This window comes from Hemitrygon akajei, chromosome 13, assembly GCF_048418815.1.
Source record: "Hemitrygon akajei chromosome 13, sHemAka1.3, whole genome shotgun sequence".
NCBI lineage: Eukaryota > Metazoa > Chordata > Chondrichthyes > Myliobatiformes > Dasyatidae > Hemitrygon > Hemitrygon akajei.
In genome coordinates this window covers 39,141,900-39,154,453 of record NC_133136.1, presented here as the reverse complement: position 1 = coordinate 39,154,453, position 12,554 = coordinate 39,141,900, and the positions used below count along the sequence as shown (strand labels likewise).

At 40.9% G+C, this 12,554-nt stretch overlaps 1 protein-coding gene across 1 annotated transcript; it reads left to right on the top strand.

Annotated features, from left to right (window-relative positions):
- Positions 1 to 4,401: 4,401 nt before the first annotated feature.
- LOC140737788 (granzyme A-like) lies at positions 4,402 to 12,280 on the top strand. The gene is made up of 3 exons (XM_073064425.1): positions 4,402 to 4,434; positions 10,556 to 10,714; positions 11,960 to 12,280. The coding sequence occupies exons 1-3, from the start codon at positions 4,408 to 4,410 to the stop codon at positions 12,023 to 12,025; spliced, it is 252 nt and encodes an 83-aa protein (XP_072920526.1). The 5' UTR covers positions 4,402 to 4,407; the 3' UTR covers positions 12,026 to 12,280.
- Positions 12,281 to 12,554: the final 274 nt, after the last annotated feature.

Below are 12,554 nucleotides of genomic sequence, written 5' to 3'. Positions count from 1 at the left end.
TGCTGTTCTTCTCTGAATTAAGGACATTGTCAATTTTATGTCTACTTGAGAAGCTTATAAGAGTCTTAGTTTAACATCTTTTCTAAAAGTTGACACCACCAACAAGAGAACCCTTTATTTCTATTGCTCTGGACTGTTGGCTTGGTTTACTGACCCCAGGTTGATTTACCAGTGAGTGAGAATGATTATATGAATTGGATTTTATCAGTTTAGATCCAGATCCTCTCTACAAGGTTACAATTTCCAGGATCTGATGTTGGACGTTAGTCAGAAACAAGAAATCTGAAGAGATTCCATGTTATAGCTATTCATTGACATCAGTCCAATTACACTGGACCACAATTGTTTTCAAAAGTTTTGTCTCCTCAGAATTTATTTTTGTTTATGATAAGCCACTTGAAGCCTGACATGATATAATTTTAGACTACTTGTATAACGTAGGAATTTGGAGAAACAAGAAATTAACTTTTATTGAATATAATGCATTTAATTGCATAATGGTGCTGATGCTTTGTAATAGTTAACTAAGCTAAAAGTGTTTTGTTGATGTTTTTCATTTGCATTCAGTGTCTGAGGCTTCTCGCTAAAGCGTCCAACAATAATCAGCCAGTTGCCCAGATACCATTTCTCAATGACCTGGTGAAAACTCACTGTGTTTGTCACTGACAGCACCAGGATTTGCAGGGAAGAAGTCTAAATGGGAATGCTGAAAATAAATCTTTAGTGACATATTGCACTTCATGGTTCTGTATGCTTGAAGCATGTTGTCAACCAGCTATTCGTAGTTTGGTGCTCTGTAGTTGCCAACATTCTTGAGTGATTTCCATGGATGTTCTCTAGTCCCACTAGAAGTTCTTCAAATTGACTGTCATTGATGACCTGTTTGATTAGTGAACCAACAAAAATGTCATCCTTAATCTTGGCATCAGTTATTCTGTCTTGAATAATGAATTCAAATAGCAAATATAGGTGATTTCCAATATAATGGTGCATGATAGGGAAATTTCATTATGATTTTCATGATCAGCAGCCCAAAATCCATAAGATGCACCCTGAAGAATTCAGGAACCAAAATCTTTGATGTCTGGTGTTATTGTCCCTTTCATTCCAAAAGTCCTATCCTCAACTACCTCAACTATTCTCAACAAATGGATGCCATCTATATGGCATAATATAGTGCAATAATATCATTTGGCCTTGGATTGTCAATATTTGAAAGTAAATACAATAAAGTGGCATATTCAAATAATGTTTCTCAAATGTAATGGTCTTTTAAGACATCATCTAGTATGCATTCACATAGAATCTAAACAAATATGTCCTGCATGTTATCAGGTTAATCAATGAAATCTAAGGAGATAGGCATCAAAATGAAAAGCAAACCCTCAATGAAACCCACAATATTTGCTGAAAATTTCTGGTTCACTTTGACCCTGTCATGTGACTTTCCATAACTGATATGGATTCAAATTAGAAAAATCAGCAAATCTTCATGTTTATTGGTGGTTGGGGGGGGGGGGTCACTAAAATAAATAAACCACTTCCCTCTAAGTTTATTATAAATTAAGCAAAAACTTTGGTGTGATCACAGAAGAAACAATGATGTACAATCTGCTTGTTTTGTCCATTGTCATCTTCCTAGCTCCGGCGTGTAAGTAACAAAATAAAGAATATTTAAACACTTTACATTCATGAAAGATTTTATTTTAATTATGATTAATTTATGATGCACATCATAAACATAATTTGTGATGATCAATGTAAATTTTCAGTGATAGCTGTATTAGTATTTATCTTCTCTATATAAGGCAATGGATGCCTATTGCATTGTTTTTCCTTGTAATTTTATTTCTCATTTGGAGAGGACAAATATATAAAATGTGGTTACAAAATTTCAATGAGCAACATGTCAAGCAGCATCTATGGAGGGAAGGAAATTGTAGAAGTGTCGGCTTATTGTTTCTCCAGCCTGTGGCATCTGCTGTTTCTTGTTTCCCCTTGCTCTACTATCATTTTTTCTTGCAAATCTACTTGATAATATTAAATTTTTATCTAAGTATTATGATCCTGAGGATTAATGAGAAGTTGTTGGATTTAATTCTGTTGAGTAGAATTCCAAGTGGTAGCCATGGGCCAAAGCTATGCCTACCTCTTCATAGGCTTTGTTGAACAGTTTATGTTTGAATCCTTCCCCAGTTATACTCCCCACCTCTTCCTTCACTACATTGATGACTGCATTTGCGCTGCCTCATCACCATTGCACTTGTCAACTATATCAACTTTGCCTCTAACTTCCACCCCTCTTAAATTCACTTGGTTCATTTGACACCTTCCTCCCTTTTCTTGATTCATCTGTCTCCATCTCTGGAGGCAGATTGTCAACCAAAATCTTTTACAAACCTACTGATTTCCGTGGTTATCTAGATTATATCTCTTCCCGCCTTATCTCCTGTAAAAATGAAGTTTCTGTTTCTCAGTTTCTTTGCCTTTGATGTACCTATTCCCAGGATATGGCTTTCCATTCCAAGACATCAGATGTATCCTCCTTCTTTAAAGACGAGTTTTTCCTCCCTCTACTATTGATGCTTTCCCCCATTTCCCATACATTTATGCTCAGCCCATCTTCCCTCTGCGGTAATAGTGATAGAGTTCCTCTTGTCCTTGCCTACTCGCCCATCAGCCTCTGCATCCAACAGATTATCCTCTGCAATGTACGCCAACTGTAAAGGAAACCGACCACTAATCATATCTTTACCCAACCCCCCCCATGCCCTGCTTTCTGCTTCCTTATTCGACAAAACACGGTGCAGCAGGCATCATTCGGAGATGCTTTTGGTCGAAAGATCTCCAGGGCCAACATGGGGCTCAATATTTTATGTGCTCAACATCAAAGGACAACTTTATATTTACAATGTATGGACAATACTTTCTTTGAAACTACACACAAACTTCACAGCTCCCGATTTGCATGCACAACACAGACATTTGATTTTAATGAATTTTTATCAACATTGTCTAGTCTGGGATTCATGACTTTTATGAACCCATTGTTCAGAGCTGCTCTCCAAATTAAATCCACAATGCATATTCAGATACGGACACTTGTAACCAAAGTCATTTGTTAAATGTAAATTGCTAAACCCAAAATTCCCTCCAACACCTTCGACACATCTACTCCCGGGATGCAGTTTTGGGTTTCTCTCCTTCTACTATTGATGCTTCCCTCACCCGAATCTCCTCCATTTCCTGTACATCTGCACTCACCCCATCTTCCCTCTGCTGTAACAGTGATAGAGTCCCTCTTGTCCTTGCCTACTCGCCCATCAGCCTCTGCATCCAACACATTATCCTCCACAATGTACACCATCTGTAAAGGAAACCTACCACTAATCATATCTTTACCTCCCCCCACCCCCCGCTTTCTACAGCGATCGATCCAGTGCCATATTGGGCTGAGTCCATTACGCTCTGCACCTTCTTACACTCTTGTACATTCGAATTGCTGTGCAAGGCCATGCTACAACTACTCTAGGGTTATCCCTGTCAAGGGTAATTAGAGATGGCTAATAATTGCTGGCATTGTCAGTGATGTTCACATCCTGTGTGTGAATAAACATGTATGTGAAATAAAGTGTCAGTATCTTCTATATATTGCAGATCCCGGAGCTAAAATTATTGGAGGTCATGAAGTTGAACCGCATTCAAGACCTTATATAGCATCTCTCCAAATAGATTTCAGGAACGGTTCGTTTGCTCCCTATTGTGGAGGTGCTTTGATCAGACCAAACTGGGTACTAACTGCAGCACACTGTGAGCAGTAAGCTATGTGGTGTATGAGTGAAAAAGATATTTTGTGATTAACATACAAGTGCTTAGCTCCCAATCCTAGCTTTCATAAAATAATTCCTTTTACACTGTTGTCACATCATCATTAATATGTGTATCACTGTATTATTGGCATTTATTTTTATTAGCAAGTGTCAGTTTGAATGGTCAGATATATACTCAGTGGCCACATTATTAGGTACCTCCTGTAGCTATTAAAGTGGCCACTGAGTGTCTGTTCATGGTCTTCTCCTGCTGTAGCCCATCTACTTCAAGGTTTGACATACTGTGAGTTCAGAGATGCTCTTCTGAACACCACAGTTGTAACACGTGGTTATTTGAGTTACTGTCGACTTCCTGTCTGCTTGAACCAGTCTGGCCATTCTCATCTTCCCTCTCTCATCAACAAAGCACTTTTTGAGCAAGTGTAATTAATTATCTTGATTTTCAATTGGTAACAGAACAATTGAATCAGACCAGTTTCTTCTAGCAGTTCTTGGGGATCATTCTCTTACAAAGGATGAGACAAGTGAACAAAGACTGCGCATCATCAGACAGATTCCAACATTCAACAATAGGACCATGAAAGATGATATCATGCTGCTGCAAGTATGAATGTTTTTCTCATTCTTACGCAGTGTTTAAAATCTTTAATTTGCTTATTAGCAATGTTTACTTTACTGAACAACAACTGTTGAATGGCTTTTGTGACTTGGATGAGAATTATTGATTGTGGAGAATATTAGTATTGGCAATGATCCCTCCCATCCATCCAACAGTCTCCTTGATTCCCTTCCGTCAGGTAGGCGGTTCGATAGAAATACGACAAGAACCGTGAGGATGAGAAACAGCTTCTTCCCCGAGGCTGTAACATGACTCAACTCCCTGCCACCACCCAGGTCTCATCAGTTATGAAGCGTCAGTAGCTCGTACTCTTTACTTTTTAACTGTGCAACTTATTATTTGTTAATTTAATTGTGGTCATATTACTTCATGTGTTATGTGTATGAGGTACAGTATATGTACTGTGTTGTGATATCGGTCAGGAGGAAGGTTGTTTCGTTTGGCTGAATACATGTGAACGATTGAATGACAATAAATTGAACTTGAACTTGAGCTGTCTAAGCCTGGACAATATCACAGTTAACCTTGTCCTTGACATACAAAGGTTTAGTAAGTTAATTGGTCACATGAGTATAATTGTGTGGCTGGGTTCATTGAGCCGGAAGGGCCTGTTGTGTCTTTAAACTAAATTAAATATAAACTTTAATTAAAAGAGTGACAGCTGCTAAGTTTGACTTATTGGAGTTTCATCATTAACAAAGAAAGAGTTAGACAGTGAAGAACCTTCACAGTAGGATTAGTGCTTTATGACCATCATCCACACCACAATTTTCATGACAAATTATCAATTTGATGATATGAAATGTAATTGATACTTAATTTTATTGGTCACTTTTAATTGAGTCTCTGTCCCTTTGATTATCTGAAAATAAAGTGTTACGAAAGTGCCACAACTCTGAGGGGCCGAAGGGTACAAAGTAGCCTCCTCCTTTTTGAGAGTCGCAAAATTGCTATTAATTCAGGTCTGGGGACCCAGGAAATGAGAGAGAGAATCCTCAAGGGTTTGGAATGTGTTTCCTGCCCTCAGCGAGACAAAGCCACGGATACCGGCCATTGTCTCTTGGAGACGGAATTGTGTATTGAGTACTGTACTATTCATTGAAGCCCTCAGGGAATGACCAGAGTGGGCTGGTTGAGGGATTGCATCATCCCAACCTGATTGACATCTGAGACCCCGTGAGTAAGGATAAAAGAGGGTCTGGGGAACAACCCCTTTAGACGCACCAGGAGAAACGCTAGAAATCCCGTGACAGCGTAATAGCGACAGCCGGTGGAGAGCCCACGTCCGTCCTTTCCTGTTGCCAGGATTGGGGCCTTACCACGGAAGAACGGCTTTAGCTAAAAGGAGAAACCACCACCAACGGAACTCTGGAAGGATCGACATCATAAAAAGGAAATGCTGGCAAGTTCTAAAATCTGTCTCTCTCCAACCAAAAAGCTGCAGCCTGAATGAACTGATTGACTTTTATATTGCCATCGGACAATACATTATCCCCTAGACAACGATAGAGCTTATTTCTTATTGATTATTATTATATCCGCACTTGTAGAGTTAGTATTGACAACGTATATTATCTGTATGTTTGCATTGATATTATTTTTGTGTATTTTTACCAATAAATACTGTTAAAAATAGTACCATCAGACTTCAACGGACCTCTCTATCTTTGCTGGTAAGTGATCCAGTTACGGGGTTCGTAACAACTTGGGGTTCTTGTCTCGGGATTTGATACCAAATTGGGGGGCCAGTGAATCGGGCTTGTAAGTCCAAACTTGGATCTGGTTGCACGGGTAGCCAGACGGGAAACCAGCAAAGATGGACGTGGATGAATTTATAGAAAACCCGACTCTGGAGGCGCTAGAGGCACCACCAAGTCGGAATTAATAAATATTGCGAAAGGACTAAGCCTCACAGAGGTGAGGTTGTCGATGAAAAAGCGGGAGGTGCGGAGGGCCAAAACTCAGTATTATATTGTGATGAATGTGTTTTCTGCTGAGGTATTGGAAAATATCCCTGAAAAGGCACCAGCCAGTGGGACGGCTCAGTTAGAGTTGGAGAAATTAAGGTTGGAACATGAAATTAAGTTAAAACAGCTGGAAGCAGCCAAAAAGCAGCGGGAGCATGCGCTCCAGCTAAAGGAGTTAGAGGTGAAAAGGGAGCAGGACAGAACTGAGAAACAAAGGGAGCATGAGCTCCAGCTAAAGGAGTTAGAGCAGGACAGGGCGGAGAAACAGAGGCAACATGACTTGGATATGGAGAAGTTAAGGCAAGAGCGAAGAGCTCAAGGGTCAGACCGAGAGGAGCGAGGAGCGGTTTAATGTTAGTCGGGAGTTGAGGGTAGTACCTCCGTTCGAGGAGACGGATGTTGATAGTTATTTCTTGCTTTTTGAAAAGGTGGCAGTGAATCAGAAGTGGCCCAAAGAGCAGTGGGTGGCGTTGTTACAAAGTGTGTTAAAAGGGAAGGCACAACGAGCATATGCGGCGTTGTCCATGGAGGAGGAGGAGTCTGAGAATTATGAGAAAGCAAAGGAGGTCATTCTTTGGACCTACAAATTGGTACCTGAAGCGTATAGACAAAAGTTCAGAAATTTAAAGAAAGGGTGGAATCAGACGTATACCGAGTTTGCCTATGAGAAGGGTGTGCTTTTGGATCATTGGTGTACAGCAGAAATAGTGGAAGAGGATTTTTGGCGTCTCAGGGAGTTAATTCTGATTGAGGAATTTAAAGGTTGTGTTTCGGAGGATATCCGGATGTATTTGAATGAGAAGCCGAATAAGTCCATCTCCGAATTTGCTAGGTTCGCAGATGAATATGCCCTAACCCAGAAGACAAAGTTTTCCTCGAATAAAAGTTACCAGAGAGACTGTGGGAATGATAGAGAAAGCCCGTCGGCTGAGGCAGAGATCCCGCCGGGAGCTAGTGGTAAGATTGAGGAGGAGAGGCCAGATGGCAAGAGATTTCCTGGCTTGACCTGTTTTAATTGTGGAAAGGGGGGACATATTGCATCTAGGTGCCTTGCTCCGAGGAAGGAGACAGGGAAATGGAAAGCAGCAGTCCCTATAGGATGTGCCGTGGTGATCAGTAAATCGACAAGAGAGCCCTGGGTAGACAGAGTACGAGAAGGGTCTGAGACTTGTATGTCAAACAGAACCGTGTCTGTGAGAGAGGGAGACCCACCCGTTCCCGTGCGGATCTGGAGAGACACGGGAGCTGAAGTGTCATTGATTAGCAGTAAGGTACTGGATTTTGGTCGCAAGACGGGAATGGTAGCTTTGAAAGGAATAGGAAAAGGGACAGAAACAGTGCCCTTGCATAGGACCATTATAAATTGTGAGCTGGTATCTGGACCAGCTGAAATGGGGGTGCGATCAGAATTCCCGAGAACTGACGCGGATGTCCTTCTGGGTAATGATTTAGCCGGTGGTAAGTTTTGGTCAGCAATGAAGCTGACGAGCCAGCCTGTCAGTGTTGAGGTCCCGCCCCTAGATTCCAAGATCTATCCCGCATGCGCGATCACTCGCAGCATGTCGAGAAAGGCAGCTGGGACAGAGAGCAGTTTAAATCCGGCCAGTATCGATTTGGCCGAGACGTTTTTACCGACCCTGTACCATGAGGGTTTAGAGGGTGGTAAACCGGAGAGTAGTAAAGTGAAAGAGAGTAAGGGAGAGGAGGTAGACCTACCCTTAGCGAGGAGAAAAGTTATAGAGGCACAAAATAAAGATGAGAAACAGCTAAGGCTGTTAAAAGGTCCAGAGTTGGATATGGATGATCTGTCTGGGTTGGCAGAACTGTTTGAAGAAGTTGAAAATTCTAAAGGTGTTCCTGATAATGAAATGAGGGCAGTCCTAGATGAAAAGGATGCCATTACCTTGAAGAAGTCTGCTGGGTTGGCAGATGAGGTTGTTTCAGCCCGCGGGGTTGAGTTTACTCCGGAAGGGAGTTGCCCAGAGAGTAGCTGGGAGGATCAGGGGAATTTAGAATTTGAAAGGGGTACAGGTATTGAAAGCCTGGAAGAGGCAAATGTCCCGTTTGAGAGTGTCCAAAATGTGGATGCATGTGGTACTGAACCTAGTAATGGAACTCAGAAAAAGTCTGAGGTATTTGATTCAGTTGAAAAGGAATGCAGTCCTTATGGGTCAGATGGACTTGGTTCAGTGAAGAAAGGATTAACCTTGGTAATAGTGGGAAATGAGAATTCCCAGTTGTTTGTGTTCGAAGGTGTGTTAAAAGTTAGTGAGGAGATAAAAGGTGGTGAGGTGAATATTATTATTGAAGGAAAAGGGAAAAGTGTAGTTCCCAAATTGAATGAAGAAAATTTAAAGTCTGGATTGATGTCCGAAGCAGTAACCAGGCTACAGAGACAATGGCTTGTTAACACGGTGCCTGCGAATCAATTACAGGTTGAGTTGGAATGTAACGGTGCCCCACACGCTATTGTTATTCAAGAGTGTGGTGTGAAAAAGCAGAATTCGGAATGCTGTTTGAACAAAGAGGGATCGCTTTCAGATTTTAAATTGAGAATTAATAGCCTGAGGGGTCCTGAAGAGAAAACTAGCAACTTGCTTAAACTTAAAGAATTGGGTGGAAATTCAGAAAATGGTCTAAGTTTGGAACACATTGCTGATAAAATAACTCCTATGGAAGGAGCGGGCGAAAGCCTATTTCGCCATGGTGCACAAGCTCACCACGTGGGAGTTAACTGGAAAAGAGGCGAGGGTTAATGGGATGCCATTTTTAAATAGCAGAAGCCGGTTTTAAGGGATTTCGACAAAGCATGTGAATAATAAAGACAACCCCCATGGAAGACTGACTGTTAAGTTTGAAAGTAACATAAAGATTAGTATTTGCATGAACTTTTGTAGTATACACGTAAGCTAAGATCACAACTCTTTAGTTTTTGTTTGCTGAAGGAAAGAAATAAAAAAAAGGTGGTTACTAAATTGGAGTCTGATGCTACAAGACTTTAATAAGGTACAAGATGTTAAGATATTAAAGGAAGTGACAATGTAATCGTTAACTGTTTAGATGCTGAATTGAATGTATAACTGTATTACTCTGTAGAAAAAAAAACTTTTGTATTGTGTTAGATTCTAAAATCCTGTAAGACTCTGTATTACTTTGTTTTCACCGCTGGTAAAAACGCTTTGAAGAAAGGGGGTGTTACGAAAGTGCCACAACTCTGAGGGGCCGAAGGGTACAAAGTAGCCCCCTCCTTTTTGAGAATCGCAAGATCGCTATTAATTCAGGTCTGGGGACCCAGGAAATGAGAGAGAGAATCCTCAAGGGTTTGAAATGTGTTTCCTGCCCTCAGCGAGACAAAGCCACGGATACCGGCCATTGTCTCTTGGAGATGGAATTGTGTATTGAGTACTGTACTATTCATTGAAGCCCTCAGGGAATGACCAAAGGGGGCTGGTTGAGGGATGGCCTCATCCCAACCTGATTGACATCTGAGACCTCGTGAGTAAGGATAAAAGAGGGTCTGGACGCACCAGGAGAAATGCTAGAAATCCCGTGACAGCGTAATAGTGACAGCTGGTGGAGAGCCCTCGTGCATCCTTTCCTGTTGCCGGGATTGGGGCCTTACCACGGAAGAACGGCTTTAGCTAAAAGGAGAAACCACCACCAATGGAACTCTGGAAGGATCGACATCATAAAAAGGAAACGCTGGCAAGTTCTAAAATCTGTCTCTCTCCAACCAAAAAGCTGCAGCCTGAATGAACTGATTGACTTTTATATTGCCATCGGACAATACATTATCCCCAGACAACAATAGAGCTTATTTCTTATTGATTATTATTATACCCGCACTTTTAGAGTTAGTATTGACAACGTATATTATCTGTATGTTTGCATTGATATTATTTTTGTGTATTTTTACCAATAAATACTGTTAAAAATAGTACCATCAGACTTCAATGGACCTCTCTATCTTTGCAGGTAAGTGACCCAGTTATGGGTTTCGTAACTAAAGAAAGAATTCTGGAAAACAAAGTATTTAAATAGATAAACTAACAAAGCTCCTCAGGATTAAAGAGATCATTCAAGATATCCTTCACTTTTAGGATCACAAATATGTGAATTCAATGTTTTTGTGTCAACAGCTCGAGACTGATGCAAAAATCAACCAGTATGTGAATGTGCTCAACCTTCCCAAAGGAGGAATCACCGACATGAAATCTGGAACAAGGTGCACCGTGGCAGGATGGGGAGAAACAAAAATAAACAATTACTCTGACACACTTCAAGAGGTGAAGGTCAAGGTAATTGATCGCAGAAAATGCAGCAGAATGTATAATTCTGAAATAACCCAGGACATGATCTGTGTTGGTGACAGCAAGGGCAGAGGAGATTCATGTCAGGTGAGTATGATGTCTAGCCATGTTATCAGTAACATTTCTATCAAGCGATTGGATTAAGTATAAAAACCCCAGTGATTCACTGGGGCCTTCTACAGATTGAAACTTTCCACCCTTCCTCAGTGTTATTGTGACTGACTCTTACCTGCTTTCTGAAGGGCTACTCAGTTGCATTAAAAAGTCTTCAGAATGTTGTCCAGCATTACCCTAGGGAAGCCAAGGGAAACTAGATTAGGCCATAAATGCTACACTTACAGGCAATGTCCACATCCCCAAGTGGATTAAAAAAAAATCAGGTAAGTAAATGGTTTGTGTTGATTATGGAGGAACCATTTTCTTGCATTTTCTAGAATCTCATATCCAGGCCCTGAATTTAGATGTCAGCATAACTTGCCATGACTTCTCTACCGATAAACTTTGTCTACCATCAGTGTGATGATGAAATGGGCAGATGCAAGAGAACAGAGTCAATCCAGAGAAATGTAACATATTGACATGTCTAAAATGTAAAGAGAATTTATTCTAAATTGTGTCAATTTGAAAATAAGGATCATGCTAGATCTAGTGCTCTGTCTGATCCGAACATCCAGTTGGGGACAGAGTGGATCAGTCTGTCTGACACTCTGTACCCATGAGGTGTCCTGTGAGACAGGCCAGGCTCGGGATGCCGAGCAGAATCAGGAATTGGATCCTGAGGATTTGCCTCCATGAATATCCTGACAGCCTTTAACAGCGCACACTGAAAAATGCCAGAGATGATTAAAAACTACACAAGCATATTTAATAAAAATTGTTTAAAGACAACTGAACATAATAGCAAATAATTAAAAAGGTTAAATTAAAGTAAATTGAATAGACCATTTCCCATTATTTAGTTGTTTCACAGACCAGTGACACCATTCAGTAAGGGAGGTTACTGTTCTTGTATCAGCTAGTTTTGCTTAAAAGCAGGGGGTCGGGTACAAAGTGAATCTGGCCAGATGCACGAGCTGGGTTCAGTGGAGAGTCGAGTGGCAGAGTGGAGGGACAGCTTCCCCAGCAATTGAATTGATAATGAATTGTGATGTGATGTCAAACTGACAGTTTGCAGTCTGTCACTTTAGCTAATTCTGCTCAATTGTCACCTTCATCTTTTTCTCTCTCTTCCAGGGTGATTCAGGTGGCCCTTTGATATGCAAGAAAATGTATACTGGGATTGTGTCCTTTGGCGCATGATGTGCAATTGCCAAAAAGCCTGGGGTGTACACTTTACTAACAAAGAAATACATTGATTGGATTCGGGATACAATTGGTTGACCGCTGAAGAATGCTGAAGAGCTGTACTGAGTTATCACAATCCTGCTTCACTCTGCTTTACTTACACTGATGCTCAGTTAATTGGCCTAGAGGGCCGGCTTGCCTCTATCCTTACCTTTTCTGTTTTGCATAAAATGTTACTGCAAAGTGCAATAAAAAACAATAATTATCAAATTCCTTGCCTTGTGAAATTCCTGTCCACTGATGTAAGTTATGAAAGTGAACTGAACCACATGTAGGTGACATTTTAGACTAGCAGCAGTGACTTGCTTTGCACCATAGAGATGTCGATAGTGGAGGCAATCAGATTGTGAGATAATTAGGATTTGCATTAAAATATCACAGATTGAAGGTGGAGTAGCTTTATAGAGGTTGTCGCAACTTCATGGACAGAAGGGGCTGCCCGGTACTGTGAAGTTCCTTGTTCTATCAAGTAAATATTTAACTT

Coding starts and splice junctions, on each gene's coding strand:
- LOC140737788 (XM_073064425.1), top strand. CDS start 4,408: ATGAAAGATGATATCATGCTGCTGCAA. Junction 4,435..10,555: donor ATGATATCATGCTGCTGCAA/GTATGAATGTTT, acceptor TTGTGTCAACAG/CTCGAGACTGATGCAAAAAT. Junction 10,715..11,959: donor TTCAAGAGGTGAAGGTCAAG/GTAATTGATCGC, acceptor TCTCTCTTCCAG/GGTGATTCAGGTGGCCCTTT.